The sequence below is a fragment of the Mauremys mutica genome, chromosome 2 (assembly GCF_020497125.1).
Source record: "Mauremys mutica isolate MM-2020 ecotype Southern chromosome 2, ASM2049712v1, whole genome shotgun sequence".
Taxonomy (NCBI): domain Eukaryota; kingdom Metazoa; phylum Chordata; order Testudines; family Geoemydidae; genus Mauremys; species Mauremys mutica.
In genome coordinates this window covers 223,146,507-223,172,692 of record NC_059073.1, presented here as the reverse complement: position 1 = coordinate 223,172,692, position 26,186 = coordinate 223,146,507, and the positions used below count along the sequence as shown (strand labels likewise).

Sequence of the window (26,186 nt, the reverse complement as noted above, 5' to 3'; positions counted from 1 at the left end):
TCCACCGCGGCAGGAGGAGTTGCCGGAGTCGACCTTGGAGCCGCGGAGTTTGCTTCCGCGGCGTCTGGACGGTAAGTCATTCGAACTAGGGTAGTTCGAATTCAGCTACGTTATTCACGTAGCTGAATTCGCGTACCCTAGTTCGAACCGGGGCTGTGTGTAGACCAGGGCTCAGTTTATTCCTTCTTCTTTTGAGTATTTTCAATTGATTCTACTTGATAAATAGTTCTTTCAAAGTCTCCTATCTTCTGTACAAACCCTTTTTCTACATGGACTATTTCCTTATCCTTTAGCTCTGTCTCATACTTTATTCCTCAGTATTAGAACTTTTTGATTTTTTTTTCTTTGAAGCTACAGGTTAATCAAGGCATGCTGTCACATTGTACTAGGTGTGCATGGGAGTATATGTCTGTATATTAATATTGTTCTGTTTGGTGCAATTCTGTGCATTTCACTTGTGTTGAGTTGCTCAAGTGTTCTCTACATAGGGAGTGCAGAGTATCTCTTCCTAATCCCCCACAAATGATCAGTTTAAATCCTGAAGTTTCTTCTTAGTTTGCATAACTACACAGGTAATAAGGTAGTCCTTCGCTTTTAAAAATCCCAACACAGTCCCTCAGATGTTTGTTTGATTGTGTGTTTGGGGAGGGAGGGGAGAAGGAGACAGAGTTACACAATTTCTTAATAGTTCATGGAGGCTGTTGTAACCAACCAATCACTCTCCAGTGGCTCATTATACTACATCCACAGCACTCCCAGCCCACGACAGGCCATGGAGCTAGACCAGGACTGAAAATTGAAGTTTGATCTCCTGGATTGTAGTGTTGGTTGTGTTTGGGGCAAAAAGTTAAAAACTGAATTCTATGGTCTGAAATTTTTTACGCATCAAGGGGGTCAAAAAAACCACCTCATGTACTTCTAGCAACAAATCTGGTGCACGTGACTCAGACTGACACAAGATAATAGCTTCTTAAAAAGTGATTATGATCTATATCCGCTCAATAAGCAACTTAATAAAAAGGGGGATAAATCTGGATTTATACAGTACAAAAATATGTATAACAAACTAGGCATTTTCCAGGATAAAAATTATTTGTTTTTACTCAATTTTAAATCTCTATTTTACATGATAGACCATAACAGAATTTCTAGGTACATGCTGAACATAAATGTATTTACCCAGTATACTATTATACTCCAAAATATGTTTATTACTTAGACCAATACATGCATATATCTAGGCCATCTTTAAAAACTGCCTTAATATTTATCCAAAGCTCCTGTTCTAGTATATCATGTAAAATAATATTGTATCTTTTAAAAGGCCTAAATAGTATGTAGATTTAATCACAGGAGATGTTAGGGGCTAATATTATCCTTTAAACAAGCCTTTTAAAATTAAAAACAACATAACACATGCTGCCTACCAGACACCTAAGTGCAAATTTTAACTCCAAATAACAGCAGAGATTGTGAAACAAACCAGCCCCCAAATTCAAAGTTAAAACTGCTGTATGTTCCTCACCCAGTTTTGCTTTCCCATCATTATTTCCCCCTCTGACTATGAAGCAAGTTTAGGATGGAGCATCAATTGTAACTCTGAATACCTTAATTTCTGTGTTTTGGATGAAACATTTTTACTTTGACATTTTCATATTTGCTATAAGTTTACACAAGAATAAAACCTGCAAAATTCCAATGTTTCTCTATGGTCCATAGTATAAAATTTATTATTTTCATGATGGCCAAATTAAAACTGGCAAATGGGAAAAAAAATGCCAGCAGTATGAACCCTGGTAATTGACAATCGAGTCCTCACATTGTATCCACAGCATTTTATATATAATAAATCCCTGTTGCCAATAGCATTTCTCTTCTGTTTAGATTCTCAGAGACCAATGAGTTTTACAATTATCTCCAAACAATTTTCTCCAGAGTTACTTAAGCTCTCTCTAAACAGCTGGGTGTGCTGCCATGCAATATCACCATCCCCTCCACTTAGTTCAGCTTCCAAAATAACTTCTGTTGCATCAGAGAAATCTGAATAGGAGCGAAGAATTTTATCTGTTGGGGGAGAAAAAACCCCAAACAATTAAAGTTCTGCCACAGATAATTTATATTGCTAGAATACATGTTCAAGAGGCAATTTGTAATGAACATTAAAGTGTTTGACTTGCAGATAATCAAATTATTATTTATTATTTGTAATGTGGTAGTCTCCAGAGGCTCCAGTCAGGATTGGGTGCCCCATTCTGCTACATGATGTACAAATATAAAGACAATTCCTGCTTTGAAGAGCCCATATATCTCCTGTATCCACGTCAGGTTTTGCTGGATCCTAATTTTATTTTCCCCAAATATGGAAAAATGTGGCAGGTTGGAGTTATATATTGATTGTTCTCACATATTTCCTTATCCTTGGCAAAAAGCCTGAGTGGGAAAAGGTTAAAATGTAATTGCATTTTAACTTTCTTTATTGCTTACATTGTTTCTCCCACCTCCACTTCCCTGCGTACTAGTGCACTGGATTTGCATTACCTCATGATTTAAAAAATAAAATCAATCAGATTTCACACCTACCTCCAGTCAGATCAACTTCTGCTATGTTGGAGCGCAATCTCCACCTTATTCTTCCACTGTGAAACGTCTGACTGTTCGTTCGAATGGAAATGTTGTCTATTTTTAGACCAACTGACCCACACTCAAACTTCCAGCAGATGTAAGCAGAGGATGACCCTTCTTTTCGGGCTAAATAAACCTAAATGGAAAAACATCATGGTTAAGGTATTGAAAGATGGATGCTGAGCACAGATCAAATTAAATGTCTGTACCTGTTATATAAAGGCACTAAACCTTGGCGTAAAAAAATTTAGTCTTTATTAAGTCATTGAAAAATAAGTTTGCACAGAATCTCCTTCTAATATCTTATTCCTGTTTTTACAGTGATATTGAGTAGCTGCACATTTTCAGTGAAGTTTACTTCATTGAAATAGTAGGGGAAGATCTTTAATGTGCTGCGTGGTATTTTAGCGACATAGACTCATACTGTTTTAAGTATGTAGTGTTCTGCTTTTAAGTAAATACAATGGGCCAGATTTTCCATCCTGTTTTGGCTCCTTTGCCCTTCTATGGTAGCGCAAATGGGCTGGGAAAGCCTGTGTAACAAACAAAGAGATGTGTGGGACTCCTCAACTGGTGCAGCTGGCTTTGTGCCACCCTTTCTAGGCCTTGGCATGCCAGGAGTCAGAGAGGGGATGACTAGAGTCCACTACATTCCAGCAATCCCAATTGCTGTAATGATCCTTTTGGGGCCATCAGCAGCTGGCATACCTTGAGTAGACCTGAAGTGTCCTGCCTATATTACATAGCCCTCTTATTTGTGCTACCTATATATACTGCTACCCTTTACTGAAGGAACTGCAAGCAGTCTGAATCTAGAAGGATAAAATCCAGTTTACATTCTCACCCATGAGTGCAATTTTTTTTGGAAGATGGTTAGTGTAGACTGCAAGAAAGAACCTGAGGATACAAGGTTTTAAAAATCCGATGATTTTAGATTAAGAGGTTCTTAGGTTGCTCCTTACATTGTGCTTATTAGCAGATGGTTCTGGGGGAATTTGGCCTATTAAATTCTAGTTTTCTTCAGCTGGTTCTAGGATCTAATTCTATGAAGTTTTACCTCAGGGACATGTTCGTTTACAGCACAGCCGTATATAAATAAGATGGAGATTACTGCTAATTGGGATACTAGCTAGAGGATCAGCAAATCCACTTTACCTGCATCAGTTTGCCTTTCTTATCTTTCTGCTTTGCACTGCAGTTGGTATTTCTTCTCTACAGCTTGTGGACTGAGATCCATAGTTAGCTTTAGGATAAAAAAAGTTACCTACCTTTTGTAACTGTTGTTCTTCGAGATGTGTAGCACATGTCCATTCTGATTTAGGTGTGCAAGTGCTCTGATCACACCTGTCAGAGATTTTCCCCACAGTGGTATCCATTGGCTTGGTGCTGCTGCCCCCTAGTGCAGCACGCTCATAGCACTGGTATAAGGGGCCCCCACCAAGCCTGGGGAAGTCTGTCTTTGTCTTTGACTTTGTTCATTACTTCCCACATGTTGTAATCATAATGACCCAGCAATGCCTGCTGGTTCGCTATCCTCAACTGGAGTCCCCCCGTCAAATAGGCCTTCCTACCCAGAAGGTCCATTTTCCTGGGCTCCTTTGGATTGGGGGTAAACCCCGTCTGACCTTGATGGTCCTTTTTGTTGGCAGCCGCCACAATGAGGAACCCCAGAGGGAGATGAGAGAACAAGAACCCACAGCCTTTTGCAGGCAAAAAGTATTTTCCTTCTGTTCTCTTTGCTGTGGGTGGAATAGAGGCAGGAGTCTTCCAAATGGCCTTAATATGCCCCAAAATGGATTTGTGTAAGGGCAGGGCCACCTTCGCAGGGGCTGCGGCCAGCAGAATGTCTAGGAACCCATCTGATGGTTCCTTGACAACCTCTGCCTTCCAAGGTTAGAGGCTACCCACTTTAACAAGTCTTGGTGGGCCCTTACATCGTCCTGCAGCGAGGAGAACCCCTTGAGCATGAGGTCGTCCTCTTGAGACAATGAGGAAGAGGTGTGCACTGCCATAGCGTCCACTGCAGCCTCTTCCTGAGGCACAAGAACTTGGGTACTGGTATTGGTTCCGGTACTGGCATCAGTACCGGGGAGTATCCCTGCTCCGGCATCAGGACCGGTACAGGCTGTCAGCTCCAGAGTTTCCCTGTGTGCCCCTGGTGCCGTAACAGTCTCTGAGTGCACCAAGTAGGAGCACCGTGAGTTGGTCCCTTAGCCTAGGGGAAGCCTCCACAGGTTCCAAAAGCCCCATTGTAGGAGTGCCGGACGCCACAGGCCTGGCACCTTGGGTCATCCCTGCTCCCAGCACTCCCAATGGTAGCACTGTCTGTGGGGACTGACGCAGTGTCTCCCTTCGGTGCCGGTGTCTTGAATAGTCGGATCCCGAGTCCAAACTCGATGAAGAAGATGACACAGAGGTGGAGGATCACGGTGACCACGGCGGGGCCGATCCTCCCAGTGCTGGAGATCGGTGCTGTGGAGACATCTCTGGAGGGGCAATGAAGGGGGTTTCCCCCTGGAGGCTGGACTCGAAACTGGCTTAAAGGTGGTCGATGCCACGGTGCCACTGTGTAGCGCCACTGGTGTTGCGTCCTGTCTCCCATCTGGGCTCAGTATTGACAAAGTCATCAGCTCATTAACAGCCACGTAGGCTTCTGGGGTCAAAGGCACTGCAAACTGGTCCGCCTGGTGCCACCTAGCTGGTTGGTTGGGCGCTACTGGGGTATGTGATGCCGGTGCCTCTGCCAATGGTTGCCACAGTGCCAGGGAGGGAGAACGGCCCAGCATGGATCTCGATTTATCCCAATCTGCTCACTTGTCTCCCTTCATTGCCGGCAAGGAAGTCTTCTCCCGGTGGCCTCGATGTTTCTTCTTCAGTACCAATGAGGAGGACCAGTGCCGACAGCTCTTAGCTGCCAGTGGAGCACTTTGTACTGACGCTGAAATACTCGGTGCCAAGTTTGATCTCTTCTCCAAGGCCGGTCTCAGTGCTGCCTCCATCAGTAGGACTTTCAACTTTGCTGCTCTGACTTTCTGCATGTGTGCTTAAATTCCCAGAAGATGTTGCAGCACTCTTTCCTGTGACCTTCTCCCAAACACTTGAGACAACTCAAGTTAGGGTCACTAATAGGCATAGACTTGCCATGTGAAGAGCACTGTTTAAACCCTGGTGCCTGAGGCATGCCCCAGTACCGGGGGAGGGACAGAGTGCATCTCCGAGCATGGAGAGGAGTCCCAGTCCTAAACTATGACTACTTAAATGTACTGAAACTACTAAACTTTCAAAATCTAACAATGAAAAATAGTGGAAACCAGTAAAACACTTTGCTCAAGAGAAAGAGGGGAAGTTCCAACAGCTGCACGGGCAGTCAGAAGGAACCGAGGTGTGCGGGCTCGGCGGGGGCCCCTTATACCGGCGCTATGAGCTCATGGCACCAGGGGGCGCCAGTGCCGAGCCGACGGATACCACTAGGGGAAAAATCTCCGACAGCTGTGCTCAGGGTGACTGCACACTTAAATTGGAATGGACATGTGCAACACATCTGGAAGAGGAACTTTACCTTTTGGGTAGCCTTTGTTGGTTTCTTCTCCCTTCATTCCAAATTAAAGGATGAACCTATTTCTTTTCTTTTTTTTTTTTTTATGAAGACTTCTCTGGCTGAAGACTTTTTTGGACAGCTGTTTAGCTGGACTCCAACTTCTTAAGCTGTACATCTGCTCAAGTTAAAAGACTGAACATTCCACATGGTGGCATTCTATAGACGTGCCATGTCACAGCTACAAGCCTGATGAGTATCTGCTGTCAGTTATCCTACCCACCCCCAATTCTTCCAACTTCATGGAAGAGCTTCTTACTGCTGGTAAACTCTTCTTGCTCAGTCACGCAAATCAGTGCTCCCTACTCCACTTTGTTACATATACCCAGGGTAGAGAGCTGAGCAAAAGAGCAGATATATGTATTTGAACAGAGCACTCCCCTAATTAGTGGCTAGTTTTTTCATCGGGCCCATACGTTTCTGGCAAAAATGGGAAGGCTGATCATATGAGTATCTGAAGGTGAGAGGTACAGCCACACTGTTAGGAGACGTGGGAAGGCTAGGGAGTGCCCAGTCTGATCTCTTACCCTTCCCTGTTCTTCCTCCACTATCCCACTCTGTTGCATCTTCTTTTACCCTTCATCTTACCCTCTAGCTGTTTCCCTCCTTTCCTCTTTGTGCACTTCCTCATCCTGTTCTCCCATGGTGACAGGCTGTTGTATACAGGGCCAGCACAGAAAATTTCAGAGTGAAATTAACTTCTCTGGTAAGCTTCATTTTCCATTGTGGATAGGAGGCAAAGCCTGGCCTAAGATGGTGGTATGATTGGACAGAGGGAGCTGTCAGGCTAACAAGATGTTAGGGAGAGCAAAACAATAGTCACTACTTGGTGGCTGTTTGCTAGTAAATGTCTCCTTCCCCAGTTTAGCATTAATTCCTCTCCCTCTTTAGATTTGGAGTGCATGATCCTTCTGTTGCTCAGTGTGTCAGCAGATGGGAAGGGTTTAGGCAGGGTCTTCAATAATCTGGGTAACTGACAGCTTTTTCCCCTCTTGCAGATGGAGCTGTAATGTTTAGCATAAGGAATTTCTTCCTTTTTGTCTGTGCAATGAAGAGATATGATATACTACAAAGCTATTTCACCATCGCTGAAAAAACAATGTAGACTCTTTGAAAAGAAGTATTCCTTATTAATACGTGCAGTAGTGTGTGTGTCTATGTGAACACAGGGGGAAGGTAGGCCATAAACTTTAGTGTTCCAGGAGGGTTCTTGTTATCTGCGGAGAAGTCAGTCATCCCATTCTGAAAGGCAAGCTGACTTTATTTCCAATTTCTCATATCAGTTAACAATCTTATCTGAAGTGGGACAGTAAAATTTGGCAACTCCAACTGAATCCTTAAGCATTAAGAGAAATTTGATGCAAAATATGCTTAGTAATTTTAGACTTTATTGCGACTATTAATAATCTAGAAAAGTCTACAGAAATTTCTTTAATTGCAATCCTTACCATTTTCCAATCCATTTCAACCTTTCTCCATAGAGACTCCGTCTTCCACACACCTTTATCCCAGCCAGTGATTTTTTCATTACTATTGGAAACTCGTGTATAGCTATCTTCCACTATATTGTAACTGAGGTGGAAGAGTTTAGACGTCTTCTCTTTCCCAGTTGGAATAAAAATGACTTCTTTTCTCATCTGAATAAAACCAAAAACTATACATTGGTGTTTTGCGATATATCTGAAGGGATCAGGCAAATTTTATTTTTGCTTTTTGTTTAGCATAAACATCTGGCAAATATATATATTTGATAAAGTATGTATTATATAAGCAGTATATCAAAGAGGTTCACAGTTCTTTATGAAAAACAGTACAGCAGCCAATTTAAAAATACTAGATTTTTTTTTTCCCATTGAAAAATGTTTGCCCCAACTTAGAAATTTTACATTCCTTTGCTAGAATAAATATAAATCTTCCACAGAGAAACGGGAAGTAATTTATTTTAAAATAACTGATACCGTGAGTCTGTCTACAGTAAATACTTGTTTACAAAAGAATTTTCATGCTCATTTATGACAGGGGGCTGGAGGAATTAGGTGTGTTAATCAGATTTAACATACTGACAAAAATGCAAATTATTAAGCTATATTAAGAGAGCAAGCATAGCTCAATGACTAATGCTGAAAGTTGCAGCTAACTGTAGCAATTTACAGAACAATGCCTTTCTAAATCTGATAGGGAAACAAAAATAAAAGGTGGGCTTTCAAAATTAAGGTTAAGTGTGAATTTCATAAAGATAATCAGAAAACAAGGGAAAATGGAGTATATGTACTTAAAAATAGGTTTTTAATCATCCTTCATATCATGAGATTCAGTAAGACAGAAATAAAGTCCCCTAAAATACGTATAGTTGAAATAAACATTAGTATCTCAAATCTGAGCATTGCTATGAAATCCATTAGTTCCACTTAACTAGCTCTAATTCAGTATTTAGATTGTCATCCTTTTTACATCAAATGACAAGATCACTCAGAAAAGGATGTGCAAAATGACAGGAATAATTGATACCTTTGCATACTGGCCTATCTAGAGGGATTGTTTTTAGGAAATTCTGTCTCTCCACATAAGGAATTAAGAACATAAACTCCACTTAACCAAGAACCCTGAGGTTAGGGAGGATTATGTAAACATTAATTAATCTCATTTTGTGGGAGTTGCAGTTACACATTCACAGTGGGCTCTCATTTACATTTTACACACACACACACACGTAGAAAACTGCTCTCAAGCTTAGATTCCCCAGAATTCTTGAGGCAATTGTCATCAACTTAATGTGTTAATTTCCCAAACACCTTAATTTTAGTTTTCTTAAATTTCCTGCTTTTGTTATGTTGTAGCTTTAATCAAAAGAATGTCAGCCATGAGCCTATAATTAAGAGACAAACAATTTAGACACCCCTAAAATGATCACCAGTTCACAAATTAAATACCTCTGAACCAATTTCATCTCTGGCTACTCTCCAAGCCATTGAACCAGATATCCTTCCACCAAGTTCACCAGGTTTAGGAGTTTTAGGAGAAATGAACTCAACAAGCTCTACAATTATCCTCTCCAGGAGCACTCTCTTTCTGCTTTCTGACAAGGATTGCTGTCTCTGTAATAATTTAAAAAAGTGAAAAAAACCTCAAAGAAAAAAATAATCTTTCAGATTAGTTCCAACTGTATCTCAGTCCTGGAATGATACTATACAGAAATAAACATGAAAAAATCTAGATTTAAACTGATTGTTAAAACATTAAACTGGGATCACATGCATTAATATGCCTCAATCCTAATTGTACAGTTACTGCATGGCATCATGCAGTGACTTTAAAAAAATGTCTGAGTGCCCTAACTGCATATGTCCATATCTTAATCTGTTTGGATTTCTTTTAAAGTAAACTCTAATTGAATTTCATGGTATTATAATGCATGTTTTTGCATCATTAAAACATCCTTGTAATGTATTTTATTCTAAATTACTGATATGTACTCTCAATCTTAATGTATTTTTTTGTCTGGGAATAGAAAAAAACAGGCTTGACCCAATAATCATGTCTTCTACATCGTGGACTGTTCTGGTTACCAGAAGTCTTGGTTTGGTGAATAAGTCTAAGCATAAAAATCATATCATGCCTGAAAGAGTAGATTCACATTGATGAATGCAGTATGAGTTGCATATTTTTAAGAAGCAATAGAATTGAGTAAAATCATATCATTACATTTCAAGATAAATCAAATGAGCCTAGAGAAGTCTGGTATGTAGAGCAATAATTATATAACATACTTTTACCATATGATTTAAAAGGCTCGGTCTTCTTAAGAAAGTGACTTTAAGATGCACTGGATTGAGAGTCTATTTTTGTCTCAATGATTTCCATGTCAAATATGCTAAGATGACATGTAACACTTCTTATTTCTTCACAGACAGTCCTGCAAGCAGCCTGAGAGTTCTTCTCTCACAGCCAGTAAAAAAAAGTTCTGCAAAGTGAATTGGGTGCTCTCTTACAGCTATACAACCTTATGGTTTTAAAATTATGGTCTCATTGAAGTTGTGCATCTCAACTGTTTGCACAGGTATAATTGATTAAAATGTGTTTGACGTATCTGTTGATGCACAAGAGAGAATAGAATCCAGCTTACTTTCTCTGCAGAGCCAACAGGAGTAAAAGGTAATTATTTCCTTTTCCCCAATCCAAGTAAGGAAATATGACTGACTATGCGGAGAACAGACTAGTATAAGTAGGTGACACTTTTACAGTTACTTCACAGAGGAGAACTACACTTTAAGAATTCTGAACTGACAAAATTGCTATACTGTGACTGGTCTTGAAGTAGTCTTATGTAAAATCAAAGAACATATAAATAGCAATATTTAAGTTCTTCATAGTACACAGAAGCAGCAAAGAATCCTGTGGCACCTTATAGACTAACAGACGTTTTGCAGCATGAGCTTTCGTGGGTGAATGCCCACTCTTGCATCCGACGAAGTGGGCATTCACCCACGAAAGCTCATGCTGCAAAACGTCTGTTAGTCTATAAGGTGCCACAGGATTCTTTGCTGCTTTTACAGAACCAGACTAACACGGCTACCTCTCTGATATAGTACACAGAGACCTTTATCAAGACTGGGCTCCCTTGTCCAAAGAATTTATATAGTCTGTTTCCAATACATGTCATCTTAACAAATCAGTTGAGGTAAAGCTACGTACCAGTTTATTAAGCCTCTCTATGGTTTCACGCAATGTTGCTTCTTTGACCTGTGACCTTCTAGAAAGTAATTCTTCGTGTTTACAGGAATATCTCCAGGTGACATCAACAACCTCAAGTATAAGTTGCAGAAGTTAAAAAAAAAAATACATATATACTCTGCCTCTTAAATGTGTGTATTTTAAATAGACAATGTGATCAAGAGACTGTCTTCCCTTACAATAATCAAGCACAGGGGTGGCAAACTTTTTGGCCTGAGGGCCGCATCAGGTTTTGGAAATTGTATGGAGGACCGGTTAGGGGAGGGGGTCGGGGCCCGGCCCCCACCTCCTATCTGCACCCCCCCCCCAGGACTCCTGCCCCAGCCACACTCCCCCGCTCCCTGTTCCCTGACCGCCCCCGGACCCTCGCCACCCCATCCAACCCCTCCTCCTCTCATTCCTGACGGGCCCCACCCCCCGAGCCCTGCCCCATCCAACCACCCCTTCTCCTTGTCCCTGGAACCCTTGCCCCTGACTGCCCCCCATCCAATCGCCCCTCCTTCCTGACTGCCCCCCTGAAACCTCTGCCCCCATTCAATCCCCTACTCTCCCCCACCTCACCGACCCCTATCCACACCCCTGCCCCCTCACCACCATCCCGAACTCCCCTGCCCTCTATCCAACCCCCCCTGCTCCGTGCCCCCTTACCACGCTGCCTGGAGCACTGGTGGCTGGCGGCGCTACAGCTGCGTCGCCCGGCTGGAGCCAGGCCACGCTACCACCACCGTGCAGCACAGAGCACTGGGTCAGGCTGGGCTCTGCAGCTGCGCTGCCCCAGGAGCTCACAGCCCCGCCGCCCAGAGCATTGCGCTGGCGGCGGAGTGAGCGAGCTGAGGCTGCGGGGGAGGAGGGAAAGCAGGGGAGGGGCTGGGGATAAGCCTCCCAGGCTAGGAGCTCAGGGGCCGGGCAGGACTGTCCTGGCCCGCGGGCTATAGTTTGCCCACCCCTGATCTAGCAGATCCCATTAAAATGGTATATGATGCACAGCTTCCTTCTCAAGGCAAATTTGTATTTTTATTTCATAGTATATTATTATCCCTACCCCTACCTCATCCTTGGAGAATGCAATTATATAGGAGAGCTTCTTTCCCCAGCCAATCTCATAGAGAAGAGGTTTATCACAGACATTTTCACAAGGGTCACAATGAAGCCATCTCTGCTGGGATGAAGAATATACCTCAGTCCACACATGATCTGCATGAGAGACAGGCCAAGGAAAACACTGAATGTTTCAGATGGGTTTTCTATTCTTACAGTTTGAGATATTTAAAACTCTTCCAAATCAATTAAATGGGGAGCATAACATTACTCTTGAGGGCATTCTGTGCCAAAACATTAAATTCTGCATAAAAAAATTAAAAGTTCTGTGCACAGTATTTTAAAATTCTGCAAGTTTTATTTGTCAATAAATAAATGCAGAGGCTCCAGCATAGCAGTGGGGAGCACAGGCCACTGGCTGCACAAAGGTGGGAGATCACCCTGCAGTCTCCCCGCTCCCTACCCTGGGGACATGCACTTAGGGGTGAGGCTGCACCCGACCCTGACAAAGCATAAGGCCTGAGCCTGCCCCAGAAACACCCTGGGGCCCTGCCCCTCTGCGTGAGGCACACCAGGTATGGGGCAGGCAGGCTCAACCAGGCAGGATCTAAGTGTGGAGTGGCTCAATGTGGGGTGAGAGGATTCTGTGTGGGACAATCTGGGTGTAGGCAGCTCAATGGGGGATCTAGGTGAGAGGGGATCTGGATGCACAGAGTCTCATTGGGGGGGTTTCTAGGTGCCGTGGCAATAGGACTCTGCAGGGGCGTTCGGTGAAAGTGGTTGGGGTTCAGCAGAGCGGTCTGAGTGTGGGGGTCTCATCAGGGGGGTCTGGGTTCTGGAGAAGTGGGGCTTGTTGTAGTGGGGGTCAGTGGCATGGGGGTCTGGATGTCGGGGTACACGGGGTGGGGCTCTTCAGAGTAGAGGTTTGAGTGCAGGGAGCTCAGTCAAGGGTGGTCTGGGTACAGGGGTGGGGGTTCAAAGGCAGAGGGTCTGGATGTATGAGGTGAGGCTTGGTGAGGGGTGTCTGGGTATGGGAGGTTTGGATGCATGAGGGTTGGGTGGATGGGGGAGCAACTCCCTGTACAATGACCCCTCCCCTGCAGCTGAGTGATGGGGGCAGGAAGCAGGGGAGGATGCTGAGCTTCCTGCAACTGGGGGAGAAATCCTGGGGGTGAGTCTGACACAGCCCCAGCCACTCAGGGTAGGAGCCACTGGCTGGGGAGTCCTCATCTCTGCGGTGATTTACCTCTCCGCTGCTGCTCTGGGTGCCTGCAACGATGTACCTGCACAGCTAGGGAGTGGTGCGTGACTGCTCTTGCAGCTTCCTTTTGCTTCCCTGTCAGTGTCATTTTTCTGCAGGGAAGCAAAGAAATCTGCAGGGGATATGAATTCTGCACACAGAATTCACCCAGGAGTAATAACATGGAACTGTGAAAAGGGAAAAATGCATTTTCTCTTCTTATTCCTTCAGAAACATCTCCTTTTAAATGTGAAAGCACAAACAATGAATTCTGCTTATTTTTATTGAAAGTAGGAGAACCTGAATGTAATATGTAATGTAAGATATAAAGATTTCATCATGTTGAAAACAGCTGTCTAACTTCATTTTTAGAATATTTCATGTAATCAGACAAGATGGAAATTTAACCTAGATTTTGTTCATAAGATACTGTGAAACTTCAGAGGCTACCAGTTAGCTAACATGAACACACACATCTAATGGTTATAAGTCCCATTTTTATGCATGCTTATACTAAGTTTAAGGTATTCTAGAGCACTGATACCTGTTGAATCCCAGACATATCTAGCTTCAAATCCCATAGCTCTGCAGCACAGTGTAAAACAGTTAGCCCACTCTCCACAACGCCCACATCTTGTTTCCAGAAGTTTCTCAGGATTATTATACCTAGAAAAATTAAACTTTATTCATTGTAAATTATGTGCTTTGTACACATTAATGGACTTTAACAGGAATATACATTTCCCCCTTCCAAATCTTTGAACCATTATACAGTAGAACCTCAGAGTTATGTACACGAGAGTTACGAACTGACTGGTAAACCCACACCTCATTTGGAACTGGAAGTATACAATCAGACAGCAGCAGAGACAAAAAGAAAATACAGTACAGTGTTTAACTGTGTTAAACGTAAACTACTAGAAATAAATGAAAAGTTTAAAAAAAAGATTTGACAAGGTAAGGAAACTGTTTCTGTGTGTTTCATTTAAATTAAGATGGTTAAAAGCAGCATTTTTCTTCTGCACAGTAAAGTTTCAAAGTTGTATTAAGTCAATGTTCAGGTGTAAACTTTTGAAAGAACAACTATAACATTTTGTTCAGAGTTATGAACAACCTCCATTCCCGAGGTGTTCATAATTCTGAGGTTCTACTGTAGTCCTCTTGATTAACAGGATATCTGTTCTCAGTGCCATTGAGTTCACACTAGTTGCTGAAGATGATTGTTGCACTGGACAAAATTAACAAGTGGCTGACCATCTCCTTATTTCTAAGAGAGCTAAAATTTACATGACTGTTCTTATTTTAAAAAACTCAACGTAAGTAGGATTTTTGTACCTTAACCTTATTGACAGATGTCAGCACAATTCTGAAATTAGTACATATCTGCTGCTACGTTCAGCAGAAGTATGCCCTCTTTTGTGGGCTCCCCAAAAATGTGCAATGGTTTATTTGTTTCTTTTTAAAAACCACTTTGATAATGGCATTTATTAATTACAATCATTATATACAGAAAATGGTAAGATCAGTCAAATATTCAGTATAAAAACAGGACCCGCTTTTTAAATGCAATAATTTGTTTAAAATTAAGCATTCTAGCCAGATTGGTGATAAAATATAAATATCAGAGCCCACAACAACCCCATGGTACTGCGTAAAATGATCTATGTATGTATTATAGTAGGGTTTTCAATCTATGTAAAACAAAATACAAGCAACAATCTCCCAATAATTTACAAAATACACAAATACAAAGTAGCATTTTAGAAAATCCAAGGTTATGCTTACCTTGGGAATCTATTGCTGAACTGGCACTGGTTACAGTGATGATTTTCAACTTTACTCGCATTCCATCTCAGATCTTCATCGTTAGGTGATAAGATACCTTTCGATTGTGTCTGACCACCACACTTGCTGCAAGGAAGGTTATTCACCCATTGGAAAAATTCACCCTTAAACCACTGCAAGAGCTCCAACAACAAAAAATCATCTTCATTCACATGGGTTCCTATAACATTAAAACATAGTAATTCAAACAACATTAACCAAGTTCAGATTCATTTGACCTTTCCAATATCTACATAATTATGATATCTGGACCTTTATCATAACTTAGAGTTGAAGAATCAACCAACAAATTATTATATAGATGGTATTTTTAAAAAAAAATTAGATTTTAAAGACTGAATAATGGTAAATAATGTTTTTTAAAAAGACAAACAGCCAAAAAGAAATTAGAATAAGGAATTGAACAGAAAAGGATTGAACACAGAGAAATTTAGCATAGAACGTAATAACTCTTATATTTTTCCAAAGGTATGGAAAAAACGGTTACTCACTTTCTCGTAACTGTTGTTCTTTGAGATGTGTTGTTCATGTCCATTCCAAGCAGGTGTGTGTGTGCTGCGTGCACACCGGCTGGAAGGTTTTCCCCTAGCAGCATCCGTAGGGTTGGCCTGGGCGCCCCCTGGAGTGGTGCCTTCATGGCGCCCAATATAGGGCCCCGCCGACCCTCCACCCCCTCAATTCCTTCTTGCCGGCTACTCCAACAGAGGGGAAGGAGGGTGGGTATTGGAATGGACATGAACAACACATCTCGAAGAACAACAGTTACGAGAAAGTGAATAAACATTTTTTCTTCTTCGAGTGATTGCTCATGTCCATTCCAAGCAGGTGACTCACAAGCCAAAGCTCAGAAGGTGGGGTTGGAGTCATGTACAGATTGAAGCACGGCCTGCCCAAAGGCTGCATTGTCTCTGGCTTGTTGTGTAATTGCCTAGTGCGTCGTAAACGTATGTATCGACGACCACGTAGCCGCCTTGTAAATTTCCTGAGTGGGGACTTGCGCCAGGAACGCCACCGAGGCCTGTGCCCTTGTGGAGTGCGCAGTAATCGGCAGGGCGGGCACCTTTGCCAGGCCGTAACACTCCCTAATGCAAGATGTGATCCACAACGAGATACGCTGAGAGGACACAAGAAGACCTTTCATTCTGTCCGCCATGGCCACAAAAAGCTGGATGGACTTCCGAAACAGCTTAGTTCTTTCTATGTAAAAGGCTAAGGCTTCACATATGTCCAGTGAGTGCAGCCTGTGCTCCCTATCGGAGAAGTGTGGCTTGGGGTAAAACACTGGGAAGAAAATGTACTGGGCCATGTGAAACTGGGAAACAATCTTAGAGAGGAAAGCAGGGTTAGGTCTAAGTTGGACCTTGTCCTTATGAAAAACTGTGAAGGGGGCTCAGACATGAGGGCCCTGAGCGCTGAAACCCTCCAAGCCAAGGTAATTGCTACGAGGAAGGCAACCTTGAACGAGAGATACAAGAAAGAGCAGGTGGTATGATGCCTGTAGGTGGATCGAGTGTTCTATGCAGAAGTCCCACAGTGCAAGGGCTTCCTGGCACAGGGGAGAGGAGCATGCACTCCCCTATTTGTTGATATAGAACATCGCCAAGGTGTTGTCTGTGAGGACTGAGACACACCTCCCCGTTATGTGGGCTTTGAACGCGTAGCATGCCAGATGCACTGCTCTCAGCTCTTTGACATTGATGTGAAGAGTGAGGTCCATCTGAGACCAGAGGCCTTGAGTCCTGAGGTCCCCCAGGTGATCTCCCCAGCCCAGATCCGAGGCATCAGTCACCAGAGAGAGGGCTAAGGGCTGGCAAAGGGCACTCCCACGCAAACGACTCGTGGGTCGAGCCACCACAGAAGGGAGTCCAACACAGGGTTACAATGCAGTCCAGAGTGTCTCGAGCTGGCCAATACACTGACGCTAGCCAAGACTGGAGTGGACATGCTTGTTGAGCTGTCACAGGTCCAGGATGGGTCTGAGGCCCCGCTTGGCCTTCGCTATTAGCAAATACCAGGAGTAGAAACCCTTGCCCCTTAGCTCCTGAGGAACCTCCTCCACTGCCCCTACCGAGAGGAGGGACTGCACTTCTTAAATTAGAAGTTGCTCATGAGATGGATCCCTGAAGAGGGACGGGGAAGGGGGTTGGGAGGAGGTATAGAATTGGATGGCATATCTCCTCTCTACCGTGCGGAGGATCCACTGGTCTTAAGTAATTCGGGACCAGGCACGGTAGAAAGAGGATAGACGGGATGAGAAGGTAAAATGGGAAGGATCGGGGGAGGGATAGCTCAGTGGTTTGAGCATTGGCCTGCTAAGCCCAGGGTTGTGAGTTCAATCCTTGAGGGGTTCATTTAGGGATCTGGGGCAAAAATCTGTCTGGGGATTGGTCCTGCTTTGAGCAGGGGGTTGGATTAGATGACCTCCTGAGGTCCCTTCCAACTTTGACATTCTATGATCCAGAGATCATACTGGAAAGCCGTCTAGCCCCAGGTTGGGGTTTTGGCTGGCCAGAGTTTTGCCCAGAGGAGGAAGGTTGTCTCCTCCGAGTACTCCTGTTGCACCTACGCAGAACATCCTGGTGGTTTTGTGGTTGATAAGGCCAAGGGGCAGGCTGAGGCCTAAAATGCCGGCGCTGGGTAGCCAGCGTGTGAAGTCCCAGCGATCGCAAGGAAGCTTGAGTCCTTCAAACTATGAAGTCTGTTATCTGTCTTTTCAGAGAAAAGAGCTGATCCCTCAAAAGGAAGGTCCTGGATGGTCTGTTGGACCTCATGTGGTGGTCCAGAGACCGCAGCCAGGAGCCTCGTCTCATCATTATCCCTGTAGCCAGCGTGCAGGAGGCTGCATCCGCCACGTCCAGAGCTGCTTGTAGCGATGCTCTGGAGACCAGTTTCCCCTCCTCCACGAGTGTGGAGAACTCCATCCGAGCTTCCTGGGGAAGGAGCTCTGCAAACTTAGCCATAGACGAGCAGGTGTTATGCCTGTAGCAGCTTACTATAGCCTGCTGGTTGGCTATCCAGAGCTGCAGGACCCCAGTCAAATAGACCTTTTGGCCAAATAGGTCCAGTTTCTTGGCGTCCCTGTTTTTTTGGGGTAGAGCTCTGGATGGGCCGGAGGGGGCCAGGATATCAACAACAGGGTCTACATCCTCCTCCACCTCCTCTGCCTGTATCCCCAGGCTTTGGGTGGCCCGCCTCAGGAGCTGCTGAAGAACACGGTTGTCCTCCAGAGCCGGGGCCATTGATGTAGATGTCCCCGCAACCGCTTCATCAAGGAAGAGGATAAGAGAACAGGTAGCGGGCCCTGTTCGCTACCCTTGGCACCCCTAGGGTCCCTCGGCACCCGGTGTTCGATCTGTGGGGCTGGAGCTGATGGAGAGTTCAGCACCATGGTTGGTGCTGGGGCCAAGTCTGGCAGTACTGAGGTTGATGGTGTTGGCATGGTCGGAACCGGAGACTCTGGCGGTGCCATTGTCTGGAGAAACGGTGCCAGAGCTGGTTGAAGTATCGGTGCCGGAACTGTCTGAGCCAACGGTGCTGCTCCTCCAAACGGCAGTGCCGGCGCTGACTGTGGGATGAAGGATGCCGACAACACCGATGCAGTTCTGGACCGCGGACTATGGACTTAGCCTTGGCTCTGATGGTAAACCCAGGGTGTCCAGATGAGCTACTGGGCAGGAGGATGCCATTGTTCTTGCCACGGTGCTGGGTATGATTGGTAACTCCGCCGCGACCTGGACCTCCTGCTCCGCGACCTGCTGGAGCAGTTAGAGTCTGCCTCCGACTCCGAGGTCTCCGAGTAGGAAGACCATGGAGGGCCAGTACCGTGAGTTGCCAACGAGAGGTGCCCCGACTCCAGGGAGCAGTGCGGTTCTTGCATTTGCGCAGGTGATGCCGGAGATGGTGACTGGTGAGCCATCATGGCGGTTTACCCCTGGAGTGGAACAGGGGGCACGCAGTAACCGGCAATTTATCCGTCCTTTGTGGGGAGGATGGCACCAGGAGATGCATCAAGTCCGCGGCCTCCGGCATTGATGGTGGCTTTATGTCCCCTTCGTGGTCCGGTGACCGGGGAGGGTGGGGTTCGGACTTGACTGGACCCTGGATGGGGCAGGAGTTGACAAAACCCTGGGCGGGAGCAAGGAGGAGGCAGTTTGTCCCGATCCGCTTGTGGATGCCGCCGATCCTTTAAGTTTCGGGAGGGGTGAGTGGCCCATCACTGGCCTCTTCTTTTTTACTGGCACCGGAGATGGTGAGTGGTGCTGTACTGAGGCCGACCCGTGGTGATACCGGTGGGCTTTAGAGTCTTTAGCAGGGCCCATTTCGTGTGCCATTGGTGCCGGAGCGCTGCGCACCGAGGAGGAGGTGCTCGGTGCTGGGTCAGTTGGTCCTGGGTCGGATTGTGGCCACAACACCGCCTCCATTAGCAGGAGTTTTAGTCTCTGCTCTAGGTCTTTAAGCGTTCTGGGGTGGAAACCCTTGCAAATGCAGCACTTCTCCTTCTGGTGACTCTCACCAAGGCACCACAGGCAGGAAGAGTAAGGATCACTCTTGGGCATAAACTTGCCACAAGCCTCGCAGAGCTTAAACACTGGAGACCTGAGCATACCCCAGGAGGGGGAATAAAACGTCCTAACAACCAACTAACTATAACTATAGGGAAACAACTATTACAAACTGAGAACTATATACAACTAAGGTCTATCAGACACTGCTAAGGAGCTTGCTGCGGGAGTGAGCAAAGTTCCAGCTAGCCGTCACTGGTGGTAAGAAGGAACTGAGGGAGGTGGAGGGTTGGCGGGGCCCTATATTGGGCGCCATGAAGGCGCCACTCCAGAGGGCGTCCAGGCTGACCCTACGGATGCTGCTAGGGGAAAGCCTTCCAGCTGGCGTGCACACGGCACGCACACACCTGCTTGGAATGGACATGAACAATCACTCGAAGAAGAATAGCTTTTAAACAACGAATAACAATTCGTTTAACTCCTAAATCCCAAAGGGTTTGTTTTTTTTTAACCAGAAGCTAGTGGCAAAGAAATGTGCCAGATATGTCTAGTACAAACAGACTTTTATAAGTTGTACAGCACTGTGCATATTTTCCAATAATTAAGGTTTGTGAACAAAGTTTTGATTTCATTCATAATTCGATTTCATTCATAATTCATTCTTAAGCAAATGTGTCCTTTCAGTTCAATTTATCCAAACTAGAAAATTTGCTGTCTATTATCTTTCTATTGTCCAGCCAGTTTCCCTATGCTTGAATAACAGAGTCTTCTGTCCAGTTTTTCTGTCTATTTGCAGCAGGTGGTAGAGCCTTCTCTTGCACTGTTGATATCCTACCATCTGGAACAGCCTTATTGCACCTAATTGACTGACTTTTAAAATCCAATTTTGAGACCCATCTCTTCTTCTGATTCCTCACCACCTTTAACTTAAAAATATTTTGAATACTATGCCCTGAGTCTTCCTCTGTCCCCCATTCATAAATGTTCTCCATAAATCTGACATTTGCTCCTTCATAACCTAGATCACATCACAGTCACAGACGTTAATGCCTATACGATATTTAATCTGTTTGCTTGTTTGTATTTACAAATTGGACTAACTGTAATATGATATTTTTATAAAAAAGATGCTATACAAAACCAAACTTGCACTCTATTTTCAACATTCTGAAAAAAAAGATGTGGTATGCAGAGATGATCCAGGTTGGTGAACTAGAGTAACTCGTATTAAATGAGGATATTGATATAATAGGCATCCCAGAAACTTGGTGGAATGAGGATAATCAATGGGACACAGTAATACCAGGGTACAAGATATATCGGAAGGACACAACAGGCTGTGCTGATGGGGGGAGTAGCACTATATGTGAAAGAAAGCGTAGAATCAAATAAAGTAAAAACCTTAAATGAAACAAACTGTACAATAGAATGTACCATAGAATCTATATGGATAGTAATTCTATGCTCGAATAATAAGAATATAGCAGTAGGGATATACTACCAACCGCCTGACCAGGATGGTGATAGTGACTGTGAAAAGCTCAGTAATAATGGGGGATTTCACTTATCCCCATATTGACTGGGTACATGTCACCTCAGGACAGGATGCAGAGATGAAGTTTCTTGATACCTTAAATGACTGCTTCTTGGAGCAGCTAGTCCTGGAACCCACAAGAGGAGAGGGAGAGGCAATTCTTGATTTAGTCCTAAGTGAAGCACAGGATCTGGTCCAAGAGCTGACTATAGCTGGATTGCTTGGTAATAGTGACCATAATGTAATTAAATGCAATATCCCTGTGACGGGAAAGTTAGTTAAACAGAAATTAAAAGGTACAGTGCCAAAAGTGAAATCCCTGCAAGCTGCATGAAAACTTTTTAAAAACACCATAATAGAGGCTCAACTTAAATGTATACCCGAAATTAAAAAACATAGTAAGAGAACCAGAAAAGTGCCACTGTGGCTAAACAACAAAGTAAAAGAAGCCATGAAAGGCAAAAAAGCATCCATTAAAAAGTGGAAGTTAAATCCAGGGTGAGGAAAATAGGAAGAAGCATAAACTCTGGCAAGTGAAGTGTAAAAATATAATTAGGAAGGCCAAAAAAGAATGTGAAGAACAGCTAGACAAAGACTAAGTAATAGCAACAATTTTTTTAAGTACATCAGATGCAGGAAGCCTGCTAAACAACCAGTTGGGCCACTGGACGATCGAGATGCTGAAGGAGCACTCAAGGATGATAAGGTCATTGCTGAGAAACTAAATGAATTCTTGGCATCGGTCTTCACAGCTGAGGATTCCCAAACTTAAGCCATTCTTTTTAGGTGACAAATCTGAGGAACTGTCCCAGATTGAGGTGTCATTAGAGGAGGTTTTGGAACAAATTGATAAATTAAACAGTAATAAGTCACCAGGACCAGATGGTATTCACCCAAGAGTTCTGAAGGAACTCAAATGTGAAATTGCAGAACTACTAACTATAGTTTGTAACCTATCATTTAAATCAGCTTCTGTACCAAATGACTGGAGGATAGCGAATGTGACGCCAACTTTTAAAAAGGGCTCCAGAGGTGATCCTGGCAATTACAGGCCAGTAAGCCTGACTTCAATACCAGGCAAATTGGTTGAATCTATAGTAAAGGGCAGAATTGTCAGACACATAGAGGAACATAATTGTTGGGGAAGGGTCAACAGGGTTTTTGTAAAGGGAAATCATGCCTCACCAATCTACTAGAATTCTTTGAGAGGGTCTTCAAGAATTTGGCCAAGGGGCATCCAGTGGATATAGTGTACTTAGATTTTCAGAAAGCCTTTGACAAGGTCCCTCACCAAAGGCTCTTAAGCAAAGTAAGCTGTCAGGGAATAAGAGGGAAGGATTGGCAACTGGCTAAAAGACAGGAAACAAAGGGTAGGAATAAATGGTCTCAAGTTGCAGTGGGGGAGGTCTAGGTTGGATATTAGGAAAAACTATTTCACTAGGAGAGTGGTGAAGCACTGGAATGGGTTACCTATGGAGGTGGCAGAATCTCCACCCTTACAGGTTTTTAAGGCGCAGCTTGACAAAACCCTGGCTGGGATGATTTAGCTGGGGTCGGTCCTGCTTTGAGCAGGGAGTTGGACTAGATGACCTCCTGAGGGCTCTTCCAACCCTAATCATCTATGATTCTATGAATCATTAAGAAAGGGATAGATAATAAGACAGAAAATATCATATTGCCTCTATGTGAATCTGTGGTATACCCACATCTTGAATATTGCATGCAGATGTGGTTGCCCCATCTCAGAAAGATATATTGGAATTGGAAAAGGTTCATAAAAGGGAAACAAAAATGATTAGAGGTATGGAACAGTTCCATATGAGGAGAGATTAATAAGATTGGGACTTTTCAGCTTGGAAAAGAGATGACTAAGGGGGGGATATGATAGAAGTCTATAAAATCATGACTGGTGTGGAGAAAGTAAATAAGGAAGTGTTATTTACTTCTCATAACACGAGAACTAGGGGTCACCAAATGAAATTAATATGCATATTTAAAACAAAGGGAAGTATTTCTTCACACAACGCACAGTCAACCTGTGGAACTTCTTGCAAGAGGATGTTCTGAAGGCCAAGAATATAACAGGGTTCAAAAAAGAACGAGATAAATTCATGGAGGATAGGTCCATCAGTGGCTATTAGCCAGGATGGGCAGGGATGGTGTCCCTAACCTCTGTTTGCCAGAAGCTGGGGATGGGTGACAGGGATGGATCGCTTGATGATTACCTGTTCTGTTCATCCCCTCTGGGATACCTGGTATTGGCTACTGTCGGAAGACAGGATACTGCACCTTTTTAGCATTATACAAATTAAAAATGTTCCATAAATGATTCAACAGAAATAGCATCTATTACTTATATACTGGATATGCTTTGAGTCTATTTTACTGCTACCTTTTCTCTGAGCTGTTTGCCAGAAACTAAATGAGGTAATTTCAATCAAAGGACAATTTTTCTTTCTGTTGGTTAGTGGTGGAAAAAAAATTGCTACTATTACATAAATACTCTTCTCTGGGTTCATAAAGTAAATCCTGCATAAAAATAATGACAAATATGATCTGTTTCAACAAGAAATGATTGTTTGAAAATATCCAGATATCACAAAAGTTAAAAGTATACACAATTCTGGTCAATTTACATTGCTAATTGCAGGTGGCCAATGAAGATAAAGACAAGCATTGTAATGTCTTGTTCAAATGACCATAACTTTATCAGAGTAGTCTTTATGAGCCAAAATCCCTATGACTTTTACCTGTTCTTCAAAATCCCAAAGGTTTTTTGGATCTGCCTGTAATAATTGTTCTCTAACAGCAATGGTAATTTCTCCAGGTGGCTGTCTTAATACAACAGTGACAGATTTACCAGAAGCTGGGGTCACATGAACACAAGCCCCATCCCTCTTAAAGCAGAGTGGATAAAAATCATTATTTTAAAAAAATAGCAAAACCATCAATTTTTTGGTTTAAATCAACTTTTTAAAGTTAAATAATATTTCTTGTTTACATGTTACTAGTTAGTTCTTTCCCTCCATTTTAGTCTCAAATTGCTATAGTGGATGTTTTGTAGTAATTTTAGTTTCCTAATTGTTAGAAGAATTTCATATTTTACTTGGTGATTTCTTTCTTTTAGGTAATTCCATACTTTAAATGCTCAGTGAAAACATTTTAGTAATATTATTATGAGAACACAATCTCAAACATAAAACTGATAAGTGAATACCCTATCCTGTATTTGTAGGGCCCTACCAAATTCATGCTCCATTTTGGTCAATTTCACGCTCATAGGATTTAAATCTGAAATTTCATGGTGTAATATTAGGGGTCCTAAAAATGGGGGGGGGTCGCAAGGTTATTGTAGGGGGGGGTCGCAAGGTTATTGTAGTTATGGTACTGCTATCCTTACTTTTACACTGCCGCTGGTGGCGTTGCTGCCTTCAGAGCTGGGCAGCTGGAGAGCAGCGGCTGCTGGCCAGGAGCCCAGCTCTGAAGGTAGAACTGCAATCAGCAGCAGTGCAGAAGGAAGGATGGCATGGTATGGTATGGTATTGCCATCCTTACGTCTGCACTGCTGCTGGCAGTGTTGCCTTCAGAGCTGGGTGCCCAGCCAACCTCTGCCACTCTCTGGTCGCCCAGCTCTGAAGGCAATGCAGAAGTAAGGGTGGCAATACCATGCCCCCCCTACAACTCCCTTTTGGGTCAGAACTTCCTATATGAGAAACACTGGTCTCCTCTGTGAAATCTATAGTATAGGGTAAAAGCACAGAAAAGACCAGATTTTACAGTCTGTGATGCATTTTTTGTGGCCATGAATTTGGTAGGGCCCTATGTATTTGTAACCAACATAACCTTGTAATATACTGAACTTCCACAAGTAAAGAAAGCTGAAATTCTCTGATACTCTTCCATCAGGGTATGCAGTTTGAAGTCAATAGGACTTAGGAACATAAGTCACTATGGTACTTTTGAAAATCCCACCTTTTGGTGCCTAAATCTGGGTATGGAAGGCTAATTTTACACTCCTTTCTTTTGGAATTTTTTGGCTTGTGTGCATAAAAATTCAAAATAAATTTCTTAACATCTTGAAAGTCTAACTTTTCACTGTTAAAACTGAAGCAATTTTGTATTGAAGTGACAAAGATTTTATGCCACAAAGAGTAGTTTTTATTAAAAATACAGTTTTAGATCCTGACGCTGTAAACACTTATGCATGTGCTTCACCTTAGGCATGTAATCAAAAGGATTATTCATGTGAATGAAGTTACATACTTGTTTGCAGGATCAAGGCCTTAACTTCCATTTTTTTGGTTTTTGCCTATTGTATTTCTATAACATTTAGAAAAGACAAACTACCAAAAGTGGTGTTTTAAAAAGAAGCAGCATTTGTAATTTAGTTCATTATACATTTTTAAAGTAAAGTTAAAATAGTGCAAGTTTTGAAATTAATTTTACACTGTCTCAAGATGACCTGAATCAATAATTTAAAAAAATAAACAGTGATTTTAATCACTGATTTAAATTGCTCTGCCTTTCCTTAAAAACATACATTTATTATCTTCATTCTACTCCAGATGCAAGCAGAAAAGCAATATCCTGCTGCCTCCAATGCTATTTGCTGCTAGTTCAGAAATCTGGATTCAAGTACCGTAAATTTCCTTTGCTCTCTCATCCCTCCTCCCTTCCCCAGCCATGAACATATGGACAGCAGATGGACATAAAAGAAAAGCATGGAAAGGAAGAGAAAATACAAAATTTAAGATATCAGTGCACAGTGGATGAGGAGAGGACAGATGAGAATGGAAGACAGGACAGAGGGTTAATAAATTTAAGAAATGGTTCAGCTGTACTGAATTTATGAAACCTCTCAAAGCCCCATCTGTACAGAATACAGTACTTTGCTTCAGCCCTGTGCACACATGAATTTTGAATCCATATGATGTGCTGGTACTCAACAGGTTAACCTGAAGGACAGAAGAAATATGAGCCTCAAAATTTCATCTAATATGATTTTAAACAGAGAGAACAAACCTAAACTAAGAATTAGCATTAATTCTCCAAGCACTTTTCTTTTTTGACAAAGATGAT

At 43.1% G+C, this 26,186-nt stretch overlaps 1 protein-coding gene across 4 annotated transcripts in view; it reads right to left on the bottom strand.

Moving 5' to 3' along the window:
* Positions 1 to 907: 907 nt before the first annotated feature.
* NGLY1 (N-glycanase 1) overlaps positions 908 to 26,186 on the bottom strand; it is a 47,812-nt gene continuing 22,533 nt past the window's right edge. For 2 of the 4 annotated variants that reach the window (XM_045007563.1, XM_045007562.1), the window contains exons 5-12: positions 15,012 to 15,231; positions 13,771 to 13,892; positions 11,997 to 12,142; positions 10,910 to 11,020; positions 9,148 to 9,312; positions 7,666 to 7,854; positions 2,581 to 2,758; positions 910 to 2,064 (exon numbers count right to left, since the gene is read on the bottom strand). In XM_045007563.1, the coding sequence (XP_044863498.1) occupies positions 1,889 to 2,064; positions 2,581 to 2,758; positions 7,666 to 7,854; positions 9,148 to 9,312; positions 10,910 to 11,020; positions 11,997 to 12,142; positions 13,771 to 13,892; positions 15,012 to 15,231 (1,307 nt within the window). In that variant the 3' untranslated portion in view covers positions 910 to 1,888. Of the gene's footprint in view, positions 2,065 to 2,091; positions 2,431 to 2,580; positions 2,759 to 7,665; positions 7,855 to 9,147; positions 9,313 to 10,909; positions 11,021 to 11,996; positions 12,143 to 13,770; positions 13,893 to 15,011; positions 15,232 to 26,186 lie in introns of those variants that run through there. The other 2 variants (XM_045007560.1, XM_045007561.1) reach the window with 2 other exon arrangements.